This window comes from Macaca thibetana, chromosome 8 (assembly GCF_024542745.1).
Source record: "Macaca thibetana thibetana isolate TM-01 chromosome 8, ASM2454274v1, whole genome shotgun sequence".
Lineage (NCBI taxonomy): Eukaryota > Metazoa > Chordata > Mammalia > Primates > Cercopithecidae > Macaca > Macaca thibetana.
In genome coordinates, this window is record NC_065585.1 from 31,704,630 (window position 1) to 31,719,367 (window position 14,738).

General features: G+C 38.9%; 1 protein-coding gene across 5 annotated transcripts in view; it reads left to right on the forward strand.

Annotated features, from left to right (window-relative positions):
- The first annotated feature begins 1,076 nt into the window (after positions 1–1,076).
- The window catches only part of CSMD3 (CUB and Sushi multiple domains 3), a 1,234,985-nt gene continuing 1,221,323 nt past the window's right edge, over positions 1,077–14,738 (forward strand). For all 5 annotated transcript variants that reach the window (XM_050802135.1, XM_050802136.1, XM_050802137.1 and 2 more), the window contains exon 1: positions 1,077–1,709. In XM_050802135.1, coding sequence (XP_050658092.1) covers positions 1,532–1,709 — 178 coding nt within the window. In that variant the 5' untranslated portion in view covers positions 1,077–1,531. The remainder of the gene's footprint in view (positions 1,710–14,738) is intronic.

Here is a 14,738-nt window from a genome sequence, read left to right on the forward strand (position 1 = left end):
CCCAGAGCGGAACTCCCTCCAGATGCTACCGCCTTGCTCGGCTGAGCGGGCAGCTCCAACGCGAGCCAAGGGGCAAAAGCTGGCCAGGGTAATAGTGTGGCGCACGGGACCAAACCCATTATTTGTGCACAGTGCGTGGAGCTGCAGACTCAAGTTGGGCAGTCCTCTAGACTAAGCCTGGTAGATAGACGCTCTCGCCTCTCATAGCCTGAGGCAGTTAAACGGAGCCACAGGCAGCAGCAATATCCTGTTTCAGAACTAGCGCTGTGGCACTCCCCACGGCTGAAAGGGGACCAGGTTCCCGAAAAGATCAGATCGCCAATCAGTTGCCTAATCTAAGGAACTTGTTCATTGAAAGATTTGGGTCAGGACAGTGGTGGAAAAAAAAAATCAAGCAGCACGACCTGCTGGTCTTGGGGACACAGCTCCCCTACACCAAGGGATGGGAAAAACAGGGTGCGAAGGAAGAACGGGCGGCTCGAAGACGGCCAGTAGATGGCGCAAGAACTCTTCCCTTGTGCAATCTTAACCCTTGCGTGGTGCACGGGGCGGGGGGCGGGCGGGGGGAGGCAGATCCAGATGTATAGATACATACATTTTTCGTTTTGAAAGAAACCTCCTATCTACATATTTGGTACCGATTCAGAATTAAGGCAAATGGGTTCGTTCTAGATAACTACCACAGATAGTTTAACTGCGGCACACACCAACTGAAACGGGGGTTGGGAGGATGAAAGGGCGAACTATTTGGGGAAACGATACTGACTTCCCTCCCCACCCCACCCCCGCCCAGGCCACTGATGAAATCCGTTTACCGAATCATAAAAACCCGGTGACGGGTTTACACGTAGTTATTTGAATATGTAAACACATGTGTTCAAATACATTCTTCTCTGTGTGAAGGAAGAATTTATTGAGAGAATTCTCTGTGATTTCCTTTTTCAATTAAATCACAGGATAATAAATGGGAGAAGCCTGCTTGAAATATACCGCAACTACAGTAGTAACACATGTCCCATTATAACGACGTGGGCATCGATGGAGCCCGATTCATTATCGTCACGGTTTCCCCAAAAGCAACACAGATCCTCCGATTAAAATATTCCTTTGACATGCTTCTGTATTCGCAGCCTGCAACGGAGAGCTCACTAACATATTATTTCTTGGGCTGCTTTTACAGGCAGAATTGATCTATTCGGGGAAAAAAGCAAGCCCCTTAATTTCAAATATTGTGTAGAGTTTATCAGAGAGCAGAGCTGGGCTTTTAGAGGCTCACTAGTGGTTTCTGGTGATTGCTATAACGAGCTAGAATTGGGGTAGATTTTGGTGGAGGGGAAAAAACGCACAAGAAAAGACAGAATCCAGAGTAGCGGAGACTTTGTGCCCCCGTTGGAGAGATGGTTGAGTCCTCGTCAAGGTTGCTGTGGTATCCCAGAAACACCATTCACTCCGAGCTGTGACCGCGCACCAACAACAGCAACAACTCCACTGCGCCGGGCTGAGGAGCAGGAATTAGGAGCTCGCGAATAATATGAAAGGGATCCGCAAAGGGGAAAGCCGAGCAAAGGAATCCAAACCCTGGGAGCCTGGCACGCGAAGATGCGCTAAATGTGGCCGCCTAGACTTCATCCTGATGAAGAAAATGGGGATTAAAAGTGGATTTACGTTTTGGAACCTCGTCTTTTTATTGACGGTGTCTTGTGTGAAAGGTAGGTCTGCTTTGGGGGTCCCCTCCGCTTTGGATGGAGGTGGGCTGACTTGTAGATGGAGAGAGGCTGGCAGCTTACTTTGCAATTTGCACCGATAAAATAATCATGATAATACTAAAGAAGGAGTTGATTCACAGCTCGTTCTCCCCCCCTCAGATAGGAAATGCATTTTGCTTGCCAGATTTGGCGTTCAATGCGGTGATTGAGCTTGTGCTCAATAAATATTCTTGCAGTATGCTCAAACGAATACGTGAGTTGGTTAGTATAGCCTCTAACTAGTGGATATCCAGGCAGAATTCCTCTGCAAGACTTTTCTTAGTGGTGAGGATTACCTTGATTTCTCGTCAGATCACTAGGGGTTGATGCTTTGGGTGGAATATTTATATTAAAGACTGGTCTAAATGCTTTTTAACCCTTTCAGGAAAGAAAGTTACCGATGTGCTAGGAATGTGTTGATTTTAAATGCATGAGGGCACAGGGATCTTCCAAGCACTGCCACACCATCATGAATGTCTGCATGCATATGTATGTAAATTATTTCTACGTGGGCTTCTATGCAATGTTAAATGTAGGGGAGCTTCCCTAGGACCTGTGGTAGAGGTTTGGCAAAAAATGAGGCTTTCAAAGGGTCTGAAATGCCATGAAGTGTAAAGAACCACCTTAGGGGATGAATGAAGGTAGGAGGAAAGTCATTAGCTGACGACCAAAAAGAAAATCCCCAGCAAGTCTCAGCGTTCAGACAGGTAGAGTGAGTGTCACATGCACAGACAAGGGGAGGGGGTAGATGAGATGTAAAAATGCATTCCCAAGCAGGAAGGCAAGGGACAGTCAGGATCATCGGAAAAAGAGCTGTCCTTTGGGAGAAAATAGATCCATAGCTCTCTTCCACAACTTCTCCTGCACCCTGCTGCCCATTAATTGCTGCAAAGAATACTCAGGAGGTGTCTATGACTCATGCCATCATTTTTTGAACAATCACCTCTCCATACTCATGGCAGCTCCAATAGACGCGATGGATGTTGCTTTCAGTGAAGCTAGTTTCAAATCCCGGGTGTCTGTGTGTCGCGGGGGGGGCGGGGGATCGCGGGAAAGGGGGTGCTGTTTTGGCCCAGGCGCGCCAGGGCTGTCAACACAAACTGGACGCTTCTTCCTTTGTAAAGGAGTGCCTCTCTGAACCGCAATGGGGCCGCGTCTCTATGAAACAGTTTATTGTCCAGCTTGCAGCTGGCTGTCCCCCCACGGAAGGCGGCTCATTTGCATTCAGTGGAAATGATAATTCATGTTTTGGGAGGAGGGAGCTGGAGAGGTTACCTCTCCCTCTACTATGACCAATGATGGGTGGCATGTCTCGAATTTTAATTTACATCCCAAAATCCCAGAAAGTCGCCCCGGTCTCTGTGGCAGCAACTGCCTTGTAATCCCAACCTCCTCCTTAAAGCTTGATTTTTCCTTTCCCTCTGGGGCCTCAGAGCAGCTCTGAGCCGAAAAGCTTGTCCTAAGTGGCACAACTACACTGCCTAATGTACAAAACGCGGCTCAGGATGCTTACAAGGTTTCTTTGTCGCTGGCTCGACATGTGAGGAGCCACACATTTATGCTTGGTTCGCCTGCCACTGGGAGTTGGTGGTTAATGGATGGCCCTGGGGCTGCCTGCTACACGCGCGCTCCGCGTGGGGGAGGTGCGAATAGCCAGCAGCAGCCCTGGCGGAAAAATGTAAGGGTGACTCCTGTGAGAAGATGACCAGGGTTTAAGTGCGAGTTTTCCTGTGATACCTGTTGAGCCAAAACACATTCGGGGGCAGATGAGGGGGAGGGAAGTCTCCGAAGCGGGGCAAGCATTCCAGCCTGACAAACGCTGATCCGCGCCGCCTGCAATTAGAGCTCCCGCTGCCCGCACCTACCGTATTTTCCGAATGAGATGCGCCGATAGAAAGGAAAGGCGCGTTAATTTACTTTGGACTGATATAATCGGTTTAGCTTTGGAGATATTGAGAAGGAAGGGAATGTCATGGCCTTCTTTGATCCTGTGCAAAAATCAATATTCTACAAACTATACGAAAAAAAAATTTGTTTCCAGTGTCAATAAAGTTATTCATTGTCACTCAACTGGCACTTGGAAGGCATCTCGTACATTTTGAGACTCGGAATACTGTCCCCAAATTCTGAGAAACTCGCATAGGCTGTATGTTTTAGACCTGCTGTCAATCTCCGAATGATGCCAATTTTGATAGTTGCTTGTTACTCTCCCTTTCCTCATTTTTTTCATTTCACCTGTCTCAAGGCTTTCCTAAAGCCAGGATTGCTGCAGTGCCTTAAACGTTGTTTGCCCCAATGTCTATGCCCGCTTTTGTCTCCTATACTTTCTTCTGCACTGTCAGGTCCATGGAAAATCTCAGACTGGGGAGCCGTTGTAAGGATTTTGCAGATTCTAATCTAGACTAGCGTGAGGGTCCAGGAAGTCAGAGGCACGCAGTTTTCCACGTGAACAGGTCTAGCCACGAGAATTCCACCATCTGCCTACAATTTTCACCCCTCCACCATCTCACCTTTTCGTGCAACAGCAATGACAAAGAGGCTTAGTGGGAGGAAACGCCTCAGAGTGTAGAAAGTGGTCTTAGGTAGGTAGGCCTGAACCACTCGGGTGGGGCTGAAAAGGAAAACAACCTTTAACTGGCGTTTCATTTCCACTGTCATCATGTGAAATAATAGGCTGTGGAGGGCACCAAATTGAGGGGTGGGGCAGGACAGGTGCTGCTTAGACTTGATCCATGCCTATTTCTCACTGAACACCCCTCCTTCCCCCCACACACGTACACATGCACACACACAGGCAGAGGTTTCTGAAATGCCTCCAGCTGCAGCGTGTCTGTTTAGGTCTCACCCAGATAGAAACTGTGAATCTCCAAGTCGTGCTGAAGCGTCCCGCCCATGTAAAGAGACACCCATGGGATGCTTTCCCACGCTGCTTGTCAATGGATCCCAGGGGAACACACACCGTGCAGCGAAGGTACTGCGAAGGCACAGATCTCTGGGTAGGCAGCAGGTGGGAGACCGGGTGCGTCGTCGCGCACCCCACGCCAGAGCGTCTTTCCAAGGATTCTTGCCAGAGCTACTTCTTGAAGGATCCACGTTTCTGCTTGTGCTCTGAGATTCCAAGGAGACACTACTCCTGCCACAGAGGTCTTTTGGAAAAGTGGAAATCGCATCATCTCCCGCAGTTAGTTGCCACTAGAGAGGGGCGCGGGTGTCTTATGAGGGGGAAGAGCTGCCAGAGGCACTCATTAGTATCTTTAACGACGCCTGCCCAGGTGGCCATGTCCGCAGCTTTCAGCCCTGCGTGTGTCCCTGGGGACTGACACCCTCAGTCCTCGCCCATAAGGCAACAGTTTTTCCCAACACATCAGGAAAAGATCTGTCTTAGCTTGAGAGAGCTTTACGAAGGGGACTGGGGGAAGGGGAATCAATGTCTTTTCAAAACGGTAACAGCAAACAAAAACCCACCTGGCCAAAACCATTATCAAAACCCTTCCCCCAACACTAGCAGGACTGAGACACCCACTGAAAGGTAACCTTTGTGTTTGAGTCAGGGGCCCCTCCTGCTGTAGTTTGGACAGGTTCCCCTCCCTCACATCTATTTCCTCTGGGAATACTTATTAATTTCTTTAAGAAGACCAGCCTCCCTGAATTTTTCATGGACCATCCGTGGTTGAAACTGAATGGCTGACTTGGCTCTTGATGTGCGTGTGTGTGTGTGCGCGCGCGCGTGTGTGTGCGTGTGTGTGTGTGTGTTGCTGGGAGGAGGACACATGAATTGACACGGAGAAGCCTTTAGGAGGCTCCGAGGGTGGGTGTGAATGTGTCCTAGGCGGAAACGCCTGGCGGGTAACAGTGCGTTAATGTTCCCAGGACTCCAGATGGTCATTGGTGATGCGACCACTGCTGTCACGATGAAACAGAAGTGCGGAGGAAGCTCGCTTTCTCCAGGCGGACCGCAGCGCTGTCCTCACTCAAATAACTTATCTAAGACGCACTCGGGGAGTTCGGAAAGCACACTGGGGAAACAATGAGTGGGGATTGTGGCTCTTCTACAACGTCCCTGTCCCCCAGATCCGTTCAACGAGGAGGGAAAGGCCAGCAGGAGGGCAGCCCCCAGGCTCAAGTGCTGCAAGGGCTTAGTTAGACTCTAAGGGAGAAAGCAGAAGAAATTAAACAGCACAGTGTCATCTGAGTAGCCAAGGTGGTCTTCTCCCAGCCCCGCTGGAGTGGCCAGCTAAGGGGTTGACACGGGGGCGCGCACGGGGATTGCTGTGCATTGCAGAATAATAATGAAGGAGGACAACCAAGGGAAGAAAGATCGGCTCAGGCATGAGGCGGGTTCTCTTCTCCCTGAACGCGGTGCTGCCTTTGGGGAGGCTTTGCACCACCGAGTTGCTAAGTTAACCCAATTTACCCGACTGACAGGGCTTGAACAGTATTCGGAGCTGAACTGCACCGGACAGTTAGCTTGTTGAAAGCTCTCTGAAATGTCCTTTTGCAGCACCGTACTTTCCGGAATCATCTGGTTGGGGAGGAGGCGGGTGCTGCATCACGCCCTCATTGGAAGAGTATGTGAGCAGAAATTATTAAGGAGCAGGTTTCAGCATCTTGAAAACCTGACGCCAGCTCCCTTGAGATCCTTCAAGGAGAAAAAGAGCAGAATTACTCAATAAATTAAGTACTCCAGGAGCAAAGGCTTCGTTCCAGTAGTTATTACCATTCATGATCTTAATTAGCATTTCTATTTGTGGGGTAGCTGAATGGGTTTGGAGTATACACGTCTTTTCCCTAAACACAAAATTTGGTGTCTACAGAACAATGAAATAACAGATAGACACCAAATGTCATCTGTACATGGTTCTAAGTACAGTAAAACTCTATCATAAGTGAAAGCTGATTAAAAAAAAAAAGTAGGAGAGGTGTGCAGTTAACAATGCCTTTGTACTTATGTGGGGAATAAAACTCTGACCTTAAAACGCTTTTCTAAGATCTCAAATGCAAAAAAGTGGAAGGAACTAAAGTTTACTTCCTTACCCTTCAAATATACTTCTCCATGTGTTCCAAAGGGTGTTTCTCTTCTACTTACTCATCAGGGGCTTCAGAAATGGCTTAAGGATATCAAACACCTTCAGTATTTTGTCTATTTGAAAGCACCAAGCATATGCCTGGTAAGGCACTGGTTCCTTTAGGCAGCATGACCATTTGAGAAAATACGCCATCTTGAACTTTGAGTTCCGAGATTTGGAAAATTAGAAATAAAATTGTTGTAAATGAGAGATTAAGAAAAGAATGTGTAAGATACAAATAAAATCTGAGAACATTTTATTTTATCTACATATATATTAAAACATAGCTTTAGCTATTTTTTCCCTATCTCTTTCTTCTGTTCCCTTTACTCATAATCCGAAGGAGTGTATAATTTGGAATACAGTGGAAATACTGATTTGCACTTTGGATGAGTATGTGAATGGTGCCATTACAGACACTGTGATTACCAAATCCATCTTTCTGCTCTCAGAGTGAGCAGGTGGGTGATTCACGGTATTTCCAGGTATACCTATCTCCTTGCTTGCAAGGTTTTCTAAGAATCAGGCCCCTTGTGAGGTTCTTATTCTCTTCAGGAACATCACTTTTCAAAGTATCACAGAGAAATACAATTTGTTGAAGACCTTCCGGTATTCACAGCCTCAATGCTGATGGTCACCTTTCCTTCTCTTAAGGCCCCAGTCTTTGCAGCCATCAAATATATTTCATGTGCTAAGGCCCTTTGCTAAGCTATTGTTTGGTGCTGGTTAAGGATTCCTAATGATTAATATTTTCTATATAGTGATAATTTGCCACCGGCAACCTAATTTGAAATCTCTAAAATGTCTAAATTTATATTAACATATGCATTATATACCTGTGGTTGGACGGAAAATAACAATGACAATTATGTGGCATTAGATATCACCACATTATTCAGTTCAGGCCCTTAAATGTTTGGACTACAGTGATTTTCAAATTGTTCTCCAACAAGTAGTACCAGCATATTCTAAAAACTTTTTAGCGACAAAAATACCTCAGTTTCCCAGATAAGGTCTGTTGAATTAGATGCTTTGGGAGTTGGGCACAGACACTGGTGGTTTTAACAAGTCATCTAGGTAAGTCCTGATTGCACTGTAAAATTTGAGCAACACTACAGTAAAGTGGAAAGAGCAAGGGCTCTGGAGCCACTGAAGGTCAAATAATGATTTTTGCCAACAATTATCTTTGGACTAGCAATTCAATTTTCCTAAGCTTCAGTTTTATTATCTGTAAAAAAAAAAAAAAAAAAAAAAAATACATGACAATATCGGGAGTTTATAGGGAGATGACATAAATCACGTGCCTAGCCCAGTGCTTGGCACTAGTAGCTATTGCTGATATTATTTAAATAAACGTGCACATGCAAAGCCTGTATGAACTCACACTTTATCTCTAACACCACCACCTTCACTTTTCCATAACAGTAAATAAAAAGTGTAGCCTCTTCTCACTAGCTATTATTTCACTTTGGCTAAGTTCCCAGGCTATTATACAGCTGAGAAACACTCTGAAACTGCTGCTTATCACCTTTACACATTTGCTTCTGGTGCTGGCTATATGAATAAGGGGCAGACTCACAGCTCAAAAAATAAAAGAAAGAAAAGAAAAAAAAAAAAAAAAAGAAAAAAATGCTTCCTCTATTCCTGTGCTGATTTCATGCCTTGCATTCTGATATTGATTTCTTTTAATAGTGATTGATTAATGTACTAACATGAATTTGTTCATTCATCTTGTCACAAATCATGACATTCATAGGTCCTTAAATATCAACTAGTTCACTGCTCATATATTATACAATAAGCGCACATGCCAAGAAAGGACAAGTAATTTTTGGTAGTTTACAAAGACCATTAATTCCAGAACTGAGACTAGATGACAGGGCATTCAAGCGCATGTTCAATTCTTTTTCTACTTTACCTTATCAATTTTATTAGAAAGTTAGCTCAGATGACACCAATGAAGATAGTCAATCAGAAAAATTAATATTTCAGTACTATATATCAATTAGTATTTGTAATTATATCTTTGCGGTAAAATTTTAAAAATGATACTTACTTATTTGGTAGAAGACAAAAGGAGATAATTATGGAATGAAAAACTTTTCTAAATCTGATATAATGTGTACTTCAAATAAATAACTAATTGTATCTTCAGTAAAATTTATTTCTTGACTTACAAGTCTATAAATAAATCAGTGTATTGACTTTTTCATGTCTCAAAAGAACATTGAGGAGCAGTACTTAAAATCAAATTTTTATTTATTTCTTATAATCTGTACACAATTTCTTACTTAAAAGCTTTTAAATCTAGATAAATAGTTCTATCTTTAGTTTTTCATGGGTTTTATTACATTTAAGTCATATTTACATGAGATTTATGCATTCTTTCTAGTCACATTTTCATCTGCATATTTTTTCACATGACATATATAAGACAATTGTCATTCAAAATTCTATAAGAAACAATAATACATTTTATAAATATTAATGGTATAAGAACAATCCATGTGTTAAGTAGTTACCCTCAATTTTAGTGATATTTGAAATATTTTTAAAGACATTTTATGATATGGGAGTAAAATTTGTGAAGTTAATAAATTCTACTCTTTGAGGAGTTGAAATGTTCAGAAAATGATTGAAATATATAAAAAGTAATGAGTGATTTCCTTAAAAAGCTAAGTCTGTAATGTTGAAGATTATGAAGCTTTTCTTTGCTTGATGTTAGCAATTTTTAAAGGAATATTAATGGTCATGAGTTTAAAATAATAGTGGGGATTTTTTTAACTATGACATTAAAAAATATGATCAAATACTACTTTGAGAGGAAGTTTGTAAATGGAAACAGACTCCATAAAAGTAGACTTATTACATCCCAAATAACTAAAAAAGCAAGGACTTTACCATAGTTTTCTGTTATACAAGTTTATCTGGTTGACTCCAGAATAATCAGAGTTACTATATAGAGAGGATAGGAGACATTCTTATGTTTTGGGAAATGGTACCAGGATAAAATTCTTTGTTGTGTCTTTTCATGTGTGATGTTTTACGCTAAGCCCTTAGCTAAAGTGTCCTTTACATCTCAAACAGTTCTTTTCTCCCTTGTCTTCCTGTATTGAATTCTAGTAAGTATCTTTGAGATAGCTATTATCTCCTATATAGAGATTATTATCTCCATTTTCAAATAATAAACATTTTCCTGAGCCCAAAGTTCAATGATTTGCCAGGATCATACAGTTTGCTAGTGGTTAAGTGAAATCTGAAAGGATAATAGATTCATAAGCCATAGACTTACCAAAATCTAAAAGAAAAATGTAAATGACTAAATTACCAATTAAACCTCTTCATTTTTAAGAGAATCACTGAGCCCCTGAAAATACAACTTAGGAGAAAGCTTAAGATCAATAGTCATGATTACATAGATAGATAGATAGATAGATAGATAGATAGATAGATAGATAGATATCCCACAATTACAATAACACAAAACTTAACTGGTTTTGTAATTTTCAACATCTTTCATTTAACTTGACTAAGTTTGTTCTCTAAATGATCTGTACAATAGATGTAAAAGATGTTTTCTAATTTTATAACAGCAAGCAAAGTAAATGCATAGATAATACATATGTTAAATATGACACTATAAAATATAAAACTAGCACACTAAGATAAAACAGATATAAACATTATAACTGTTAGCTCCTAATGGAGAGCTCTTGAGTAAAATTTAAAATTTATGAAAGCAGATACATTTATGAACTTCACATATAAAATAATTGATAAAATTGTATCATAAGCATTGAAAAATAAAATTGTTTTATTTGGTATCTTAATCTTCCACTCAGCTCTAGACAATTTAAAGGATATGAAAGTTCTCACAGTGTCCCCAATCTAGTGTTTACTAGGCAGGAAATGTGCATTAGATTTATTTGTGGGGGCAAATACATATTTTTCAAAATTGAAATATGCATATCCAAGTTCCATTCACAAAGTCTATTTCAGTCCATAAGTGCCCTTTAGTTAAAAATTCAGGGGTAGCTGTGTATCTTGACATAGAAGAGGGGACAGGCCAGAAAAATGAAATGGCTTGCTAAGCTAGAGAGTGAAAACCAGTCTTTACCTGTCCAGTGTACTTTTCTTGTATTTGATACTGTTTTATGAGCCTCTTTTTTTCTTAGACATAATTGGTTTATGAGAGTAAAGCTCATTGAAAGGAGAGACCACTGTGCCTACCCCAACATCCTGATCAGAATTAAAATTACACTTTTTGAAGTAATTGTGTAAGGAGACACAGATATATATTAATACAGGCAAATGGGAAATTTCACATGCAATCTAAAGATTAACTTAAGGATTACCTCGGGGGAATATAGATACACATCACTCTATGAAAGAAAAAATGCTTTTATTAAATTATACTTAAGTGCTCAAATTTAGCATTACATTTTCTTGTAAAGATGATAAAATATATTTTCATATATAATTATATTACTTTTGTCATTTCTAAACTTTACAGACTCTCTGAATATAAACTAGCCTTTTTCTACATGCATTATTAAAGCTTTATTTGTTGTTATATTTCAGAAATTTTATTTTAACCTGTCTTTTTAATTTTAAAAGTAAGTTATCCTAATAATGTTCTCATGTGTATTAGTCATAGGATATACTTATTGCATTTAATACTTCTTCATAGGCCATTCTTATTTTAAATAGTTTTGATATATGATCTTACGACAGGTAGAGGTACATTTCTCCAAGGTTGGCAATGTCCCAGATAAAGGTACATTTATAATTTGTCTCCAAGTCTGTTTTCTACAATTATTCATTCCAAAATTTTATTTAATGTTGAAAATTGATCATCAGACAAGTTCTTCATTTTAGAATGCATCTGATTGTTGTTCACATTTGTTTGATTTTATTGAGATTTAAAATCACAAATTCACTTGAAATCTCATTTTCATGATTTAGGGAGAGGTAGATAATCAAAACAACATTTCCCAAACTAGTTCACATTCCTATTAGCCATTTGTTTCTTCTTTGATAGCTACTTAATAAAACTTTCAGCTGTTTTGTTATTTGATATTATTTGATATTAGTCTAATTTCTCAAATATGTATTTTAGCTTCATATCGGGCTATGTTTTGTTTCTTTTAAATCTTTTTATCTTTGTTTTCTTGTTTATATTATGGGAGTTATCTGATTTGAAAGACATTTGAGGAAAAAATGTTCTTATTTTATTTTCTCCTAAAGTAACACATAAGGTACCACATAATGGATACACCCACAGTGAAGTTTATCAACTTAGTCAATACGTAAAAAAAAATAAGCTTTAAATTAAGCTAATTTGTAATTTTTAGAAGTGATTTAGTTTTCATTTTTTAAACTATATATATTTTCATTATGCAGAAATGGTTCCTCTGAATCCATTATCAGAAGTATAATTTGAATCTCAACTAAATGTCAGTAATGAATTTATGCTGAGCTACCTGCATTTTCTAATATTGAGCTCTGTGTTGCTAAAGGCTGCATATGCAAGATAAGGGTTCAAAGTTAGAAAAACTGGCAAAAAAATACAGTTGACTCTTTTGGAGATGAAACATACTCTACCTTGAATTTATTGACTCCACACTCTAAGTGACCTAACTATGTACTCTAGACAAAATGTTTACTCAGTGTTCACATATATGGAGAAATCTGGAGTTAAGGATTTTTGGCTGATGTCTAAATCAAAACAGCTGAACTGATTCAAATGTTTTTGTGTAAATAAATTTGCATCCAGGCTGCTAATTTGTGTGCCAACTTTCAGCTTCCTAGTTTTTAAGATTATGGAAATGATAAAACTTCTAAATGAAGTTCGTAATAGAAATGCTGACAGGCTCATAATTACCTGTATTGAATTCATGTTCAAGGCTCTTTTTACAGCTTTTTAACAAACTTCCATCTTCATATCCTGCCAGTACTCGAGTACTCTTTTATTTGTTTAATCTTTTTAAAGGAAGTCAAACAGAAACCCTTAAGATCAATTTTCTAGAAAAGTGCTAGAAAACTTTTAATATCTGTGTTAGATTGGGAGTCTTCGTTAATATATTAATAAGTAAACATCAGAAATGACATATTGACCGTACTTTTTATATACTGCCAATTTGTGAGTTCTTAGAAACTAGCCATTTTTCAATCATTTAAAGATTACTAATTTTCCCGTCTTCACAAAAATTATTAAAAATTTCCTATTTTAGAAATACTTTATATTCTAATTATGTAATGCTTTCAAAAGCAAATTCACAAAGGCCTAAAAACAAATTGGAAGATGTTAGACATATTAAGTTTATCATTTGCTATTTCATGTAAATATCAAATTAATTGTTTTTATAATTTTGTTTTGGCTAAAGTAAAATTTAATATATTATGTTTTATGTATTAGAACAGTGTTATTTTGAAGTGAGTATTATGGGATTGACATCATTTAAGTTGTGAAGGATTCAGTGATCAGTAAGTTTTATTTCTGCAAAACAACCAATGGATTATTTATCAGCTCTAGAACTCTTTGACACATTCCTTCAGCTATCAATTATTTACTGAGAATCAGTATGGGTCAGACTCTTGCCTAGACTTTGAGAATATAGGGATGAAGGTCTAGTCCCCATCCTAAAGGAAGTCATTGTCTATTTGAAGAGGGCTTTCTGTGTATATAATACCAAAACAATCTGATTAATGTAAAATTGTTTAGTTCTTCAATGGGATTTTCTTCTCATGTAAATATCAGTGTGGTTAATACCACCTTTATTTATATATCATATATATTGTATCTTTACCTTACCACAGGTAAATATAGCATTCTACAGACTCTGTTTGTAACTTTCCAATGAAAGGCATCACTTTTGCAATTTAACCTAATGTAATTTTCCCTTGCAATTTCCAATTAAAATGTTTATTGACTCCCATCTGTTCAGCCAACTGATATTAACTAGTTTATCCAGTATTAATGACGATCCCACATGTATTTCTTTAATAGTGTTTGTACAATTATATAATCATTTGTGATCACCAAATTGTGCTCTTACAGAATTTTTTTTTTTTTTTTAAATATTTGCTCCTGTCTCAGAACTCCTCCTTGGCTTCTTAATACTTTCAATTTAAATTGAAATCTCTGTCCCTTATTTCATGATTCACATGAAAGAAACCTGAACTAACTTATTAAGGTCAACACCTAAAAAGAGCAAGGAAATTAGCTAAATACAAATATAACAGATTTAGTAATTTTTTTCCCTTTGTTATTGTCTTTACTGAAGATGTGTGTTGATGAAGCACAGTTTTTCAATAAGTACATTATGTTTTGTTTTGATTCTAATCTGTGAGGTTAAGAGTAATAAATGAAGACATAATGGGGAAAATACTCCCATCTCATCAATGTTAATTTTGCTACATAGGAGTTTGGTAAAATGATCTATGTTTACAAAGTTTGGAGAGTCATCAAATTTCATCATGTATTTTACATTTTTCTCATTCCTGCCAGGCATATTATTTTGATGATTCATGTTATTCTGATATTTGTACCAACAGATTACTTCAGAACTACCAAACTACCTCCTTATTCCCTTTCACATTCTATAAGTCACATTTCTTGATGAGCTAATAATGACTTATTGTGTAAGAAGCCAGATATAATGCTTATTAACACAACAAATAGTACAGGTTTTCTTCCTATTACTGAGCCTCAAAATCTTGACTATTAATGTAAGATCAGAACTATGCATTTCCATATCTATGGGAATTTCTATTTTTTCTGCTTTGATAATTTCAATGAAATTAGTACATTTTGAAGCTGGAGATAAAATGGCTTTGGGTAACATGCATCGTTTTACTTAACTTTATACAACTAAAGTAAAGCACTTCCATGTGTTTTAGGACGAATTTCAACAATCTCCATAAC